Source organism: Sorex fumeus, unplaced genomic scaffold, assembly GCF_029834395.1.
Source record: "Sorex fumeus unplaced genomic scaffold, SorFum_2.1 ptg000009l, whole genome shotgun sequence".
Classification (NCBI taxonomy): Eukaryota; Metazoa; Chordata; class Mammalia; order Eulipotyphla; family Soricidae; genus Sorex; species Sorex fumeus.
In genome coordinates, this window is record NW_026606066.1 from 13,863,928 (window position 1) to 13,881,427 (window position 17,500).

Consider the following 17,500-nt stretch of genomic DNA (forward strand, 5'->3'; position numbering starts at 1 on the left):
TGCCTAGGAATGATAGGAATATTAGCTGCTGTGTGGGAATTTGCTGCTTTTGAAATAGTAGGAAAATCAAATTATCAAATATGTGACTTTTTAGCAGAGAGAGGAGCGACTGTGCCAAATTTACTACTGGTTACATTTTTCTAGAACACCATGGAGAAGATGGGCGTAGGGAAATCTAAAAGAATTTGGGCTGCTAGTATAGGATTTTTTTTTGTTTTTGTTTTGTTTGTTTGTTTTTTATTTATTTTTTATTAGTGAAACACCATGAGGTACAGTTGTAGATTTACAAACTTTTGTGCTTGGGTTTCGGTCATACCATGATCAAATACCCATCCCTCCACCAGTGCCCATTTTGTACCACCATGGATAATATTCCCACCCATCCCCCCCTGCCACTGTGGCAGGGCATTCCCTTTTGTTCTCTCTCTCCTTTTGGGTGTTGTGGTCAGCAAAAGAGGCATTGAGTGGCAATCATGTTCAGTCCATAGTCTACTTTCAACATGCATCTCCCCTCCTGGGAGGATCCTCCAAACACCCTCCATTTGGTGCTCCCTTCTCCATCTGAACTGCCCCCTCCCCCATTGTTTTGTTTTTTAATTTTTAAATTGCACTTTCATCTATGGACCTATGAGAGGCAAATTTTGAGCTTTTATGTTTGAAAAATCTCTAGGTGATTTGACAAGAAATGTGTTTTCCAACATGTAAATAATTTTGTACACATAGAGCTGCAAACCTCTATACTGTTACTTTTTCTTGACTTCTATATATGGCTGTAGTTTTCTGGATCTTCTTATTTAAAGTATATAGCTTCTGAGGGCCAGAGAGAGACTGGACAGGAGACAAGCCTTGGATGTGGCTGCTTCAGCAAGGGCATTGGTTTGATTCCCATTACCGTATATGGTCTCCTGAGTACTACTAAAGGTCACTCACAGTGAAAAAATTTTATTTTTAAGCTAATTTAGTTTTGGCTTGGGGGCTCCTAGGCAGTACTCAGGAAACCCGGGACTCCAAGAGCAGTTGTTGGCCAAGCAGGTTAGCAGTTCAGTGCAGTTGCCCAAGGATGCAGTGTTATCCAGGCCCTGCTATTCCAGGAATCAAACTTAGGTCAGGCACATGCCGGGCATATGTCCTAGGTATGCTTGTCATTTGATAGCTGGACCATTACAAATCCCCTATGTAATATAGTTTTATTTATTCATTTGTTTGTGTGTTTAAGAGGTACTATTGAGTGTCTGCAATGATTAGTGTTCTGGTATGTAAGCACCTGAAATAGAACAAAATTTTTGCCCTCTTGATTTCTGTTCTGTGTAAGGGAAATATAATAAACAAGTAAACAAATTTCAGTTGTTGATAATGTTATAAAAATAAGCAAGTTAATGGGAAAAATTGTTTAAGAATGTGGAGAGTGTCTTGGACAAGGAAGTCATTTATCTTTAAAGAAAGTGAGGGGCTGGAGCGATAGCACAGCAAATAGGGCATTTGCCTTGCACACAGTTGACTCAGGTTCGATTCCCAGCATCCCATATGGTCCCCCTAGCACTGCCAGGAGTAATTCCTGGGTGCACGAGCCAGCAGTAACCCCTGTGCATTTGGTTTGTGACCCAAAAACCAAAAAGGGGGGAGGGGATAAAGAAAATGAGGAAGATAAAATGCAAAGATAGAGAAAAAAATTTTCCCTGTAAAGATAGTAAATGCAAGGGCTTTTTGAGTTGGATTTGTATAATTCTTTTTAGGGTTGATTTAAGTTGATTAAAAATTTAATTTAAATTGATGAGTGTCAGGTTTTTTCTGTGAAGTTGTTTCTCGAAGGCAAAAGAAGAAAATATTCTCAATAAAGGAAAATAATCTTTTCATATTTTCCAGATGTTGCTAAATTTGCATAAGAAGAGTTGGATGGAAGGTTTGACACTTCAAGACTACAGTGAACACTGTAAACACAATGAGTCAGTGGTAAAAGAAATGTTGGAATTAGCCAAGAATTACAATAAGGTAAAACCTAATTCCAACACAAATGTCTTTCATTATTTGGAGTTTTGTTCTGGGCCATACCCAGCAGTGCTCTGGGACTACTTCCAGCTTGGTGTTTGCTCCTGTTGGTGCTTAGGAAGCCATGTGGTACCAAGAATAGAACCTGGGGCCTCACAGATAATAAGGCAACTGCTGTATTTCTGAACCATATCCTCAGTCCCTAGCATTAGTTTCCTAATAATCCTTGGAGAGTGTGTAATTAAATGTCAAACATTGTATAAATATAGCTTTAAAAGAGAGGCCTTATTTTGTGGATCTAGTAAATATTTTAAGCTTTGCAGACCTTCCAGTCTGTCACAATTATTCAACTCTACCTCTGTAGTATAAATACAGCCACAAACAGTATTATATGGCTGGGTGATGGTATAAAAATGTGTTATAGTAAAACCTTATGTACTGTAGGCTGCTGGTTAGATTTGTGCCATAGTGTATAGCTTGCCAGTCCCTGTGGTAGCTCTTATAGAATGGTTTGAAATCTCATCATATATATATGTATGTATGTATGTATGTATGTATTTAGAGAGAAAGAAATGTATATGTATGAAATCTCATCAGATTCTAAGGATTTTTTGGTTTAGAAGAGAAGAACAGGAGGACATAGGCAAAAATATGTGTTCGTTGTCATTCATTTATGAACTTTTCTGATCCTGCTATGTGCCAGACACTGAGGCTGTGGTAGAAGCAAGACCTGTCCCCACAGAACTTGCTTTGTGTTAGGGAAACAAACAGAAAATAAGAATATAAATGCAGCATATTAAATCATTTTTAACGCTACAAGGGGGGAGGGAATGATAACGTAAAGAAAAGTAGCAAGAAGAAAACATTTTACGTGAAGAAGTTAGAAACAAAAAAGATTTGGGCTCTAAGACCAGAGAGGTAGATAGAATTTGCAGTACAGCCGAACCCAATTTGATCTCTAGCAACAGATGACACTGAGAATAGCCAGAAGTAGTCCCTGAGCAACATGGAGTATGGCCCCCAAAACAAAAATTTTGAGTTTTATTTGTCTTAAAATATTCTAGAAGTGATTATTATATACTAAAATACATATGGTTATGAAAACGGCTTCATTCATGGATTTTTATTCTTTTGAAATTCTAAAATTAAATCCTTGAAACATAACTAAAATGTAATTTCCGTGTATTAATTTCATAAAGCTACTGTGCCAAACTATCATAAATTATCTGTATTCATTGCTGTACTGGTTATCAAACCCAGGACTTGTTTATACAGTGCATGCATTTTGCTGAGTCACATCCCTAGTGAATTGTGCATTTTTTTCTTTTGTCTTTTGCTTTTGAGCCATACCTGGTATGCTGAGGTTACTCCTGGCTCTGCACTATGGAATTATCCCTGGCAGTGCCTGGGAGACCATCTGAGATTCTGGGAATTGAATTTGGGTCAGTTGAGTGCAAGGCAAGTGATCTACTCTCTGAACTATTGATCTGACCCCAGATTGGGTATTTAGAATAACAGATTTATTGGAGATCCAAAGTCAAGGTATTAACAGGCTCGTACTCCCTCAAGAGAAGGATACTTCTTTTACTTTTTAAATTTCTGTTGTAGTATTTTTTTTTTCTTTTTGGGTCACACCCAGCAACGCTCAGGGGTTACTCCTGGCTCTGCACTCAGGAATTACTCCTGGCAGTGCTTGGGGGACCATATGGGATGCTGGGAATCGAACCCGGGTCAGACGCATGCAAGGCAAACGCCCTACCCGCTGTGCTATTGCTCCAGCCCCTGTTGTAGATATTTTTTGACTTATGGTAATATAACTCCAATTCTAAGCTGGGTTAGGATCTCAGCTTATCTTCTTGGGGAGCACATTTTAAGCTTTGCAGACCTTCCAGTCTGTCACAGTTACTGCTGATACATTTGTTTGCCAACTCTCTGGCCAAAACACTTGGTAAAACATATATGTAATACATGTGTGTGTGTGTGTGTGTGTGTGTGTGTGTGTGTGTAATTGTAACAAAAGTTTTATTAAATAATATTTTCCCTTCTAATATCTGATGTTTTCTTTCCTCATTTGACCGATTTTCTTGGTTTTTTTATTATTTATTTTTTATTTTTGTTGTTATTGTTGTTGTTATTTGAGTCACACCTGGCAATGTTCAGGGGTTACTGCTGGCTCTGCACTCGGGAATTACTCCTGGTGGTGCTTGAAGTACCATAATAATGGGATGTTGCAGATCAAACGCAGGTTGGCCATGTGCAAGGTAACTTCTATGCGGGCTGTACTATCGATCCAGCCCCTCATTTTTGTTTTTAATTATATACACAGAACATTTTACACACGTACATAGCTCACAGCTCATTAATAGGTTGAAGATCTATAATGCATAAAACATATAAATAGCTGAGAATACATCGAGTGGAAGAATGCGTACTTTGCATGTAGAATTCTTGAGTTGGTTCCCTTGTCCCTTCCCTCCACGCACAACTCTTCCCACAGATACATAAGCATTAAACAGTATTATGGTCACCAATGTATTGAGTACCAAATTACAGTCACAAACAGGGATCCTACTTGCATTTACAGAAAAATGAAAACAGTAAGAAAAGTTCACAAATAGACTAGTCGGCATATTTTATAGCACCTAACACCTAAGTATTCAGGTTGTCCAGGGGCCAACTATGTTGATTGGGATCTTGTTATAAACACACTCTTGCTGAATCAGAATCTACATTTTACCAAGATTTCATATAGTCTCAAGTTAAATCTTGGAGAAAATCACCAGGTCTCTGTGAAGTCCTTTGGGCATGTGGAGACTTATGTTTTATCTGCGAGAGATCCATGTTATCTTAGAGAATTACAACTATTGTACTAGAGCTTACAGCATGAATAGAATTTAGACACAGAAATATATCATAGACAAGATAATCATGAGCGAAGACTAGGAGACAAAAGTACATGCTTAGAAAGTGTCTTGAGTATATGCTACTATAAATAATGTTTAATTTTTGTAATTACTGAAATCAAATAATTGTATTAAGAGGAACTGTCAGGTTTTCATAGAGATAGTGGAAACAAAAACTATTATTAATAGAAAGTAAAACATTATACCAGTTGAGTAGATGAAATGAAAGAGTTGGAATCTGAAGATGAACTCAAGATTTCCGTTAGTTTCCCTAAATTCATGTTGGTACTGGTGATGTTATTGGTTGGGTAGAAGGATTGAGGAAGGAGATCAGTTTCAGTTTTAAAACAAGCAGTTAGAAATGTAGGATTAAAAATTTTAATGATAAGGATAGAGTGTAAGATTTTGGAGTAAAATTGATAATAGTTGTCTCACCAAAAGTAAGATATCTTTTTCTGAATAAACACATTCACAAAGAAAAAATAAAATATTAATAATCCAGAAGTACTGTGTAAATGTGCCAAGTGTAGCAGCCAGTCTTTTGAGAGAATGGAACTTTGGGGGGAAAAAATCTAGATTGTTGCTTATAAAATAAATTTCAGCAGCCAAAGAGATAGTATAACAGTTTGAGTACTTTCATTGCACGTGACTGACCCAGGTTTGATCTCTAGTACCAAATATGGTCTTCTGAGCACTCCCAACAGTAATTTGTGAGCACAGAGTCAGGTGCAAGCCATGAACACCAACCAGATATGACCCTCAAACCCAATAATAATAAAAAGTAATAAATATCAGTAGAATTATATTTGGCTTTGAGGAGTCCACTCTAGTTTTATGTCATCTTGGAGTTAGAAATCTCTGTAGGTTACAGGTTTTCTAGTTTAACTGTTCATACTGTGTTGATTAAAGAGATAAATACATAATCATATTTAAAGAATTGACTTTTTTATAAGTTAAAAAGTTGTGACTTTATTCAGCAAACTGTAGGATTGGCTTTCATTTCTCCAGTAATACAAGTTGAAGTAATTCATGTTGGTATTGCTGTCAGGAAATAACCTATTTTTGGTTGCTGCCCATCTACAGAAGTTTTTCCTATTTTACAATTTTAAAAATCTGTGTAGTACTCAGAAACTTGTAAGGTTTGGTCATAGAATAAAAACATAGAATAAAAACGTGTAAGCTGTGATATGAAATAGTCCAGGTTTGGGGATGTAATTCCTTCTGTAATTGTGCTAGATGTTTTTAGTAACAGATAAAATATAAAAAGAAAGATTGTGTACACTTTTCAGTTGATTGGGATTTTTAATTATTGTTAGGTTTCAGCCCCTAAAATGAAAGTTTACTTTTTCATTCTAAGGTGAATTTTACAGAGATTCTGCTTGCTTATTAGTCACTGGTTTCTCTAATCGTTGAACTACAAAACCTACAACTGTTATTCAAAATCTCAATTACTCATGCCAAGGATTTAAAAATATTTGTATTTGATTAGCATATTTGTAAGTGCATGTGAAGGTAAAAGTGAATTGATAATGGATATTTTAAGGATCACTTAGAAACACAGGATTTTTCATTTTTTAAAAAATGTAGCTGTGTAAATTCTGATATCTCACTGTTTCTATGTAAGATGGAGGTACTGACCTACTTAGTAATCTGAAAGAAAATCTAGATGTGTATTTATAGGATTACATGTGAAATATGTAATTATATGATTATATATGTTTCGTTCACTGCAGTAGCTATTAATTAAATAGGGAAGTCTTGTTTTGTGCTAAGCAGGAAAAAAAAATAAGATTTAAATGTTGCGACCAGATTCTTAATATTTATCATAGGTTATATTTGCAGTCAAACATAGAATTTCAGAAGATAGACTGAAAAATTGTCATAACTGTTGTAGTTGAAAATGTAGTAGTAACTGCAATTTAATAGATTTAAACTTGCTGAAAGACATAATAGGCAAAAAAGTTCTCAGCAGCATCCAAAATTATCAAATCTTTAGGAATACCTACCATAAGAAATTAATATGATTTATTTGGAGAATACTAAAAATACTCCTGAAAAAATTGCCTTGTTTCCAAATGGGAACTTAATATTATAAAATTGTTATCAAGCATGTAAAAGGTTAATTTAAGAATGTCAGTGAGCTTTAAAATTTTTGATAACTTGGCAGCATAGTTTATTTGCAATAAAAATAACATTTGGGACTAGGGAGATAGTACAGCGGGTAAAGCATTTGGCTTGCATACCCCAGGTTCAATTCCTACATATAATCCCCCATACTCCTAAGAGTGATCCTGAGCACAACCTGTGGTGGCCCCAAAAACCAAATAAATAACTTTTTCAGAGATTCTCTTTCTCACATAGATATAAAACTCAACATTTTATGTTAAAGCATTGGAGAGATTTGCAGTCAGTAAAGTGTTTTCCTTGCACAGAGCTGACACTGGTTTGATTGATCCTCAGCACTGCTTACAGTCCCTGAGCCCACCCAAGAGTGATCCCTGAAAACAGGGCAGCCCGGTATGAACTTACACCACTTACCCTCACCGTGCCCCTCCAACCCCACCCCACCCCCGCTAAGAAAAAAAATGTGCCACCTCTAAAGTGAGATATAGAAGTAGTTCATTTGGAAATCCTTAATTACTTCCAGTTTTTGTACTATATCTAGGATTTTACATGCATTTTTTCAGTTTTTGGCTGCTCCCTGGCCATGCTCAGGGCCTACTCCTGACTGCTCAGGAATCACTGCTAGAAGTGCTCAGTGCACCGTATCCACTGCTGGAAATTGAACCTAGGTCAACCACAAGCAAGGCAAATATTCTGCCAGCTTGTCAGTTTTTCTCCTTTATTTACATCTAAGATTGTGTTAGCTCAAAGTAACAATGGCTTAAACAGTAGCTTTAAATATATGCCTGTTGCAATTAAGACCAGTATAAAATTGTAAAGTTTTATATGGATCAAAAGTCCTCTCTCTTGCTTTACTTTCCTTGTATTGACTTTCAGATCCCAACCCCTCATGTTTCTCACTGATTGCTGTAGCTTTAACCAGCCCAATAGAATTCTGGAAAATAGGGGAGGAAAAAAGGAAGGATCAGCTCCTTTCTGGCATCTTTTCCACAAGACCACCCATGACCTCTAATTATATCTCACTGGAAGAACTTAAGTGGACATACTTTGTTTTGAGAAAGACCTTATAATTGTAGAAAGACCTTATAATTTTGTCTTAGAGCATTGTTGCCTCTAAAAATAAGTCAGGATTATTTGACATAGGGGGATAAAAGATATATATTGAGTAGGCAGTTAGTAAGCTCATAGAAATTTGAACATCTCAACATGCTGAATTACTGTTTCTAATAATACTTTCAGATGTATGTACATAATACCTACTGCACTATATCTTTATTTTCTCTTTCTGCTTCAATAACTACATTTTTACTATGTATGGATTCTCTATAAGATATTAAGAATCTGTATTGTTCAGAGCACTTAGTCTTGAATTTGACTTTTCTTTTTTGTCATTAAAAAGTAATGACTTCCTAGGTTATTACGAATATCACCTTTTCTGCAGAGATAAGATTATTTAATAATGCCATTGCTCATTGGCCTTCTGTGTTCCCATCTTTGTGCACACTTGGTTTATTTTGTACTGCATTATAATTTGAGAATTTAAAGGAACATAAAACTCAAATATGAGTTTCTTGACAAGCAGACACATCCTTATTCAGTGAATATTTAATAGTGGTTACTGAACATGTAAAATGATGAGATATACATAGTCTATAGTGGAGTTTTACAAGTTATTCCAAAAGGAGAGATAACATTTCTTTCACAGAAGAATTTATAAAATCACTGTATGGTCACACCCTAAAGGAAATTGTGTCTATTCTTTACAAGTCAAAATTAGATGAAGTCCTTATAAGATGCTTTAAAGAATTTACAAATTAATATTTTGAAGTAGTATGTCAAGGTTTAATTACTGATGATTATAGTAAAAGCAGTTTTATTATTCTCCACACTTACACGTATTAATCTTTTTGTTTGTTTTTGTTTGTTTGGGGATTACACCCAACTGTGCTCAGGACTTACTTCTGGCTCTATGCTCAAGGATCACTCCTGGGGGGACTCATGGGACCATATGGAGTGCCAGGGATTGAACCTAGGTCAGCCACATATAAGGCAAACTCACACACACTGTACTATTTCTCCAATCCCCTTACACCTATTACTCTTTCTCAGATATTTCTCAGTTGCTTCATGTTTGTTCATTTTACTTTTCTAAGTATAAAAGCTGTTTCTTTAACCTCTCTTCCCCCATAATTACTAACCTTAAATAAATTGAGTAAAGAAGTAAAACACAGAATCATGAGATTTATAAATAGTTTTTCAGACATTAAGTTTCAAACATACAACTGTTTATAGAAAGCTTAAGCTTAAATGGGAGCATGAGATGATGTTATATGCCATGTTATAGAGTGAACTAACATGAAAGTGCTCAGAGAAATATACAGTAGAATAAGAAATTTGGCGATGCCTTGAAAGCAGGGGTAAAAAAGATAAGAATAGAAAACATGTATTTGAGTAGTTTAAAGGTGTTCAGGAAGTTCAAGAAAACTGAGTCCTTTGGAATTTGCCTTGTGGACATTCAGGAGTATTAACAAAGTGCCAAGGTACCAATCTATGTTTATTAAAGGGTAAATAAAATGATAATATTTAAATAACAGGTTTTTCATTTGAGAAGTTTCACTGTTACCTGAAAAAAGAGATTGAAGTTAATGGGTTGGTAAAAACTTACTTTAAGTTGGAGGGGTGTTTATGAAGGGATTATGACAACATAGCAGACCAAATTCCAAGAATTTCTTAAAACTGTGCAGAGCATGCACGATGGGATAGCCATCTGGGGGTCTATGTTGATAAACTGTTAAAAACGTTTCTAGTGCGAATAGCCACAAACATTTTCAGTGCTTTTTTTGTTGGTTGAGTAAACCGAAGAGCATGAATGCAGAAGCAAAATTTGACGCCAAATCACAGAAGTTGCCATAAACACAGAAGTTCCCTAGTGAGGACACTGCCTGTGCCTGAATTTTGTTTGTTTCTGCCTCTACCATTTCCTAATTTTTCCTGGTAACTAGCCAGATTAGAACTATGAATGAAGACAACCTGGTCTTGTCCAGGTGGTACATGTGACATAGGTAACATAGATGGAGAAAATATTTATGGGTTTGATATGATGATCTGGTCTGAACTGGCCTAAGAATATAAAAGATGTACTTACTCTTTTGTCATGGGGGTTTGCAACCTTAGTATATGCCTAAATCTACAGCTGCTCCTCATTTTCCAGATGGCTTCTATGGCTGGGAGTACTTTTTACCATCTGCACTTCTCAAAGAGTTTGTGAACTCTCTTTTAATTATTGGAAATGAAAAAAAAACTAATTGGTAAAGTGGTTAAATGATGTAAAAGATTTTTAAATTTTTGAATTAAAGCTTATTATATTCCATTTAAGCTTTCAAATAAGATCAGTGCTTGTTGACCTTGACTTGCTTCTTTGCTTTCCTGGCATCATTCATATTTGCATATATATTCATATTTCAATACTTAATAACTTTTATACTTAGATTTGTATCTTGAGCCAAGTTTCACGAAACTCTTATTTCCTTCTAATACTATGAGCTCCCATTGTTGGCATGTGCTGAAATCAGCTAACACTGAATGAATATAGGTACATGCTTATTTAAATTCTTCCACTAATCAAATAAACTTTAAGTCGATAGTGTTTGGTGTTGTAATTTGTAAATTTAACTTACAAAAACAAATTTTTTCAGTGTTTTTATGTATGTAAAACATTGAGATTGTGAGAAGCAATTTCACTTCTAGTAAATACTTTTTTAACCAACTGAAAATAAGAGGAGTGGCATCTGATTCTGAAAATCAACATATTCTGTGTCTAGGGAATTCTAGATTTGTAGTTCTATTACCTTATTTTTCCTCCTTTCAGTTTTTGAATCAAATTTATTTTGTAATGATGTGAAATAGATAAGTATCCTCTAATAAATCAGTCAATAAAATGCCATCTTTTCTCTTTAAGCAGGTTCTACTGGGAAAATTCTCTAGATAGTTTGTCCATTTATAAAATTAGACACTTGCCATCTTTGCTCATTTTCAAGTTCTCTGTTTACAAAACTATTAAGAAGGTGTGAAATGCAGCCAAACTTCCTAGTTTATGGGAAATGTCTGATGATTGCATTTCCTACGTGTTCATTGTTCACACATGAAGAAATTTGGCAGCTGTGAGATTATTAAGTTTAGAGTATCCAAATCTAACCCTCAGTGGGATTTTGGTTTTCTGATTTCTGTCTCAGCCATCTCACTCATTTTGTAACCGTCTTTGTGGTAAGTGATGTGGTGGTGTGGTATTTCTTAATCTTGGTGATGATCCTTATATTCTCTTCGTTGTCCATTTATCAGATGTTATGATTTTTACCTGATGCAGAATTCTCACTTCAGGCACTAATAAATCCAAACTGTAGGGTATGGTAGACTCCTCCACACCCACCCCACTCCCAGACATGGACAAATCTAAAGTGTGGATAAGGCACCTTTTACACAGCTGCCCTGAGTTTGATCCCCTGTACCACATATGGTTCCCTGAGCTATCAGGAGTGATCCCTGAACTTAAAACCGAGAGCACTGCAAAGAAGGCTGTTTTTTAATTTTTCAATAAATCCTCTGATTTCCTCCTCTCTCTTCCCATATTTGAGCCACACCTGGGTGATTCTTGTTACTCCTGGCTCTTTGCTCAGGGATCACTCCAGACAGAGCTTAAGGGACCATTTGGGATGTCAGGACTCAAACATGGCTCATCACTCTGGCCCCAAATTCTCTGATTCTTATGATGGTGTAATTATCAGGAGAGGCGAATATTGGTAAACTAATCTTTTGTACATATTTCAGAATTAACTGCTAGAAAAATTTATAATTGTGCGTGTAAGAATTTGTAGCTAAGTCAGTAAGATACTGGTTTTTGTATAATGTTTTAGGTTACTTTTGATTTTGCTTTTAACTCAAGTAATTTTTTATGTTGAAAATTCTAAATTATTCTCCATGATTACGAAAGCATTATTGTGAAAATTATTGTGAAATAATTTTTTCTGAGTACATGCGTTACTTTTAGAAATTTAAATTACCTGGTTACATTTTATTGTATTTTATTTTGTGTTTTTATTTTACATCCAGTTGGATGCTCAGGGGTCCATATAGAGTGCAGTGGTTTTAATCAGGATTGACTACATGCAAAGCAAGGGCTTTAATCTTTGTACTCTGTCTCTCTGGCCCCATATGATGTTATTAGGGGAGAAAGTTATATGATTTATCAATAAGTAGTAAAGATTGGGGCCAGCAAGATAGCTCATTGTGCTTGCGCATCTGCTTTGCATATGGGAGGCCTAGATTCAATTCCCCTCCACCACATGGTCCACCAAAGCACCACCAGGAACAACCCTCATCATTGAGCCCAGATAGCTTCTGAATGCTGCCGTATGTTGCCTGAAAACCAAAACCAAAAAGAATACTTGAAAGCCAGTAACTATTTGATCTTAACTGCTACCAGTTCTTAAGTAAATACTGAGTAATCAGAAGTTGGTTTCACAGGAAAAAAGACTAAGAAGTTGGAGAACTGTATTGAAAATAGGACAAGACCTTGGAAAAAAGACCAAACAGAAGTGGCCACTTCTGTTCTCTAGTTTAGCTGTCCCTCAGAGAATTCAGAAACATTTTCTGAATAATTGACACTACATCTGAATCAGTTTGATTTCTTTTCAGTAACTTTTACATATTTCATAAGTCTGTTTTCAGAATGATAGTGACAATAATCATTTGTACCCTCTTTTTTCATTGTTATTACCCTTGAGGTCATTTGAAGATGAGAAGAGTTGCTTTTTGTTCAAAAAATTCTTCATGGAATGAAGTGTTCTATGAATGAATATTATGATCACTATTTGTTGATTTTTCTGCAGTGAGGAAAGTAAATGTAGATTTGAAACTGTCCTTTGTGTTTCATTTACAGGCTGTAGAAGAAGAAGATAAGATGACACCTGAACAGCTGGCAATAAAGAATGTTGGCAAGCAGGTGAGGCATACGTACAGTACTAGATTATACCATTGCATAATAACTTGCTCTTGGATAGTTAAAACTTGATCTGGGCTTATGAATTTTTCTTCTGTTCACTCGATATTTTTCATCTGCCATGTAAATATGATGCTAATGTTAAAGGTCACTGAATTATTTGTGCTGAAGGATCATCCCTCAGCAAACCGTATGTAGTGCCAGGGATTGAAACCGGAGCGCAAGGCAGATTCCTTAACCCCCTGTATTATCTCTGTAGCCTGGGCCACTGGGTTATTTGATGTCAAATTCTCTTTGCCATCTATACAGAAGTAAATCAGTGAAAACTCTCTCATAAAAGTATTTCACTAGAAATAAATTATGAAACTGGTATCCTGAGATGTTTTCCAGTAATTTTACTTGCAGTAATATCAATAAAGTTAATAGAGTGGTAGACGTATTTCATGTATAAAGGCTAATTTTAAAAGTTCATAGTTTATGAATATATAAGCTAAAGCATATAACTAATATTCTGAGAAAGCTAAAGCTCAGAACTCTTGGGTTTTATTGAATGAAGAGCAAAGGGTTTTAAATACTTGCTCTTCACTTCTCTGAGATAAAATATATATTTTAGTTCCTATTTTCTGAAGATGGGGGAACACACTATCCAATTAAAAGAATCTACAGATTAATTAGACTGTTTTTAAAGAATGTTGATTACATTTTTTTTTCATTTCATGGAACATGGTTATCATATTGCTGATGTTGGCAGAATCTTGATATTTCAGATGCAAGACACTAAGCTGTCTTTGCTTTCAGCCATCCTACCATATGCTCTGATCCCATCACATCTCACAAGCTATGTAGGTTTGGGCCAGGACCATTCTTGGATGGGAAATCTCTAAGAATCACCCAGCTGCCACAAGAAGTAATATAGATAGATAACTGAGGGAAGTATATTACCAGTTCACTACAAATCAATTACTCCAACAGAGTAGTAAGGGCAAAGTTCTGACTTAGTTATCATAATTGATAAAATCATACATTTCTTATATTCTGAATGTTATTTAAAATCAACAAGAACTCTCTAAAACCAAAATTGACTGTCTTATTCTCTCATTCTGTGTGATAAACTTGCCCTTGTTGTCTTCTCATTACTTATTTTAGGCTAATACATACTAGATCGCCAATTTTCTCTTGTTTATAGAATTCACTAACATTTTAATAAAACATTTTCTGAGACCATAGTTTCCTGATATAAATTTTATTTAACAGCAAATAAAAGGTATGACTGTAAATAAAACTTAATACATAATTGGCAATATTAAACATCCATCAGAATCATTTTTTAAAATAAAGCATTTTACTGGTTTGGCCTACTACTTGGTAAAAAACAAAACTGTCTATAATGGAGGCAAACCAATATCTTTTTATCCTGCCAATCTTCTTAGTCTCTGTCACCTAAAGTGCCTTAAAGCTTATTTTTTAAATAAAGAGAATTTAAAAATATGGTCTGATTACTTGAAATTTTTGTAGCATGTTGTGTCTCTGGGTTGTTTAAAGAAATCAAGTATGTTGAAATTGTAGTTTAGAAAAAACAACTTCCAGAACACCAAGAAATAAATTCAAGTGATGAAGATTTGTTTCAAGTTAAGAATCTGGGATATTTTCTAATACTGATTTAATATTTGGATTTGGACATTTTCTTATACTGTATTTTAAAAAGACATTAATTGAAAGTATTTCAAATCCTTTGATTTGGCTGGAATACTTGATTTACCTCAGCTTTATTTACAAATTAAGTATTTTCGTTTAATTTCTTTTGCTACAGTGAAAGTTTAAGAATTCTACCTATATATTTGATATTTTTTTCAAAATACTGTATGCAATATTCTTAATATTTTAGAATTTATCCAAACTATTTAAAATGTTCACAATGACTTGATGTGAAAATATTTCTAAAATTACTGAAACATTATTTCTAAATAATAAAATTTTACAGGAGTTAATGTTAATAGCGGAATTAATACAAATTCCATTGAAATTTTTTTTAAATATAGTTTAGGTAAGATGGTTACAACAGTGCACAGTAAATTCTTATTTATTTGCTTTAAGTTAATTGATCCCTCAGATATTCAAAATATATGAGTGGCTTATTCATACTTAGGCTTATAATTACATTATTTTTTAAATTCGATGATTATGGGCTATAAAGAATTCCTTGTTATTTATAATTTTTTGGTACAGTCATTTTGATTATGTAAATCTCAGTGCATGATTATTTTATTAACTCTTTAACTTCAGAGATTTTGAAATCTTAAGAATGGCAATAATATATTGGAAAGCTAAAGACATACATAAAAATTTATGTCTGGCTCTCTTTCATCAGCTACTGAAAAACCTAAGTAATTTGTCTACCAGTAATATGGTTCTTTATTTTCTCCTTCTTTCTTTTAGGACCCCAAACGTCATTTGGAGGAACATGTGGATGTGCTTATGACTTCAAATATTGTCCAGTGTTTAGCAGCTATGTTGGATACTGTCGTATTTAAATAAAGCAATGCAAAAAGTTATTAGTGATACTTTCAGTGTATATTCCTCTGTTGTTCCTAATGCTCAAAATCGAGGGACCTCTGAAGGTGTGTTTGGTTAAATGTAAGACATCTGGCATCATTTGCAGCCCTATAACACCTTCAGTCTCAGTTGTGCAATTACTTCTGTTTCTTTAGTCAGAGACTTTACAGATTCCAAAGTTGTATAAGAATACATCAAAGCGGGCAAGTTTTGTTAAGATCCCATTTAATATTTGAAAAAATCAGTAACATATATTTTGATTGTTGTCTACAAAATAAAATACATTTACAATCTATGTCTTCTGAGATCTTTTTGGTACTGGGTGGAACTGATAGAGTAACATTTGACAGTATTCTAAAAAATCTCACATTCTAGGTTCTGGTAGCTTAGTGCTTCCTTTTGCATTTTATGATCTTATAGTATGTAAAAAACATCAGCATAGTATCAGAACTTTCCAAATGTAAAATAATTAACCGTTATAGTTACCTCATTAGTGGAAGAATCTAGGAAAAGTCTTGACAAATTTTATTAAAGTTGTCTATTCACAAGGTAGTATTATGTGCTCAGTATCTTAATATATATATTCAGGATTTGTTTGTTGTTGTTTTTTAAGAGTTTTAATGGAGACTTTTTGGATTTTTGTTTTTTGTTTAATTTTGGGCTATACGTGATGACACTCAGGGGTTACTCCTGGCTCTACACTTAGGAATCACTCCTGGCAGTGCTCAGGAGACCATATGGGATGCTGGGGATCGAACCTGGGTGGGCCTGTGTGCAAGGCAAGCATCTTACCATCTCTTCTATCTCACTGATCCTGAATCTTTTAAGTACATTCTACTAGCAATGTTCAGATTGTTTAGGAATTGTCTGGTGCAAATTCTAGACTTTTGCTATGACAGTCATAGAAGAAACCTAATGTATTCAAAATAAAATGAAAAAAGCAGTCTCTGTGAGTTTAATATCATGAACATGCAATAGCTTAGTTACTATATTGTTCTCTTTTTCCTAAAATTATAAGAGCCCCATTTTCTGAAAAAATAAATATTTGACTCTAAGGAACTACCCCAGAGACCTGGAGTGCATCCAGGGTCTGCACTAGATCTTGAGTTCGATTTCCAGTACTGCATCCCTCCCCCTCATCCCATTACTGGTAGGCATGGTTCTGGTGGGCTCAAGCACTAGATCACTGTGTCGTGTCGGTCAGGAACACTAGAAATATGGAAAAACATTTTAAAGAAGGGTTTTAACTGTGGATTGAAAATTTAGATTTAACCTCTCAAAGTTAATTTAGTAAACCTTATTGTCTTATCTGAATGATTCTGCGTTCTAGTAACCAAGTAAGAAACTAAAAAAGTGGAAGTGGTTAATTCCCAGTATATTTCCATCTTTATTTAATTTTGTTTTTGTTTTTTATGGCATCAAGCGTTTTGAGACTTCAAGTCCCATGTTTTCTTCTTTTGAGTATAATAGTTTATTTTATATAGACTTGCATGCATTAATTGTTAGGGTTTTATTAGCTAATCATTTTTGACTAAGATAAAAAGGAAACAAGTTTTCCTATAACCTAATTTAAACCACTCTGCAGGCCAATTTTTTGGATGCATGATTCTGTTTTGACAGGTATTCTTTGTTAAATCAGTGAATTATTTTTCCATACATATTCTTAAATGAGCGCAAGAATCCTAGAGCTGTTCTCAATCTTCAGATTGAGAATAACTTGGTTTGGTTTTGGTTTTGGTTTTAAGCTACCGACTAGCACTCAGAGATTACTCCTGGTTCTGTGCTCAGGGGACCATATGTGGTGCCAGGGATTAAAGAAAGGTTGGCCTCAGACAAGGCAAGCGTTTTATATGCTGTCTTATCTCTGGCCCTGAAATTGCATTTTTCCCTCCTCGGTCTCTTGAAAATATGTACTGTGTTCAGTTACTGAGAAGGCTTA

The 17,500-nt window shown here is 34.8% G+C and overlaps 1 protein-coding gene across 1 annotated transcript in view; it reads left to right on the plus strand.

Annotated features, from left to right (window-relative positions):
* The window catches only part of PSMD14 (proteasome 26S subunit, non-ATPase 14), a 102,615-nt gene extending 86,759 nt beyond the window's left edge, over positions 1-15,856 (plus strand). Inside the window, exons 10-12 of the mRNA XM_056110205.1 lie at positions 1,864-1,989; positions 12,949-13,011; positions 15,445-15,856. Of these exons, the coding sequence (XP_055966180.1) occupies positions 1,864-1,989; positions 12,949-13,011; positions 15,445-15,543 (288 nt within the window). The 3' untranslated portion in view covers positions 15,544-15,856. The remainder of the gene's footprint in view (positions 1-1,863; positions 1,990-12,948; positions 13,012-15,444) is intronic.
* The last annotated feature ends 1,644 nt before the right edge of the window (positions 15,857-17,500 follow it).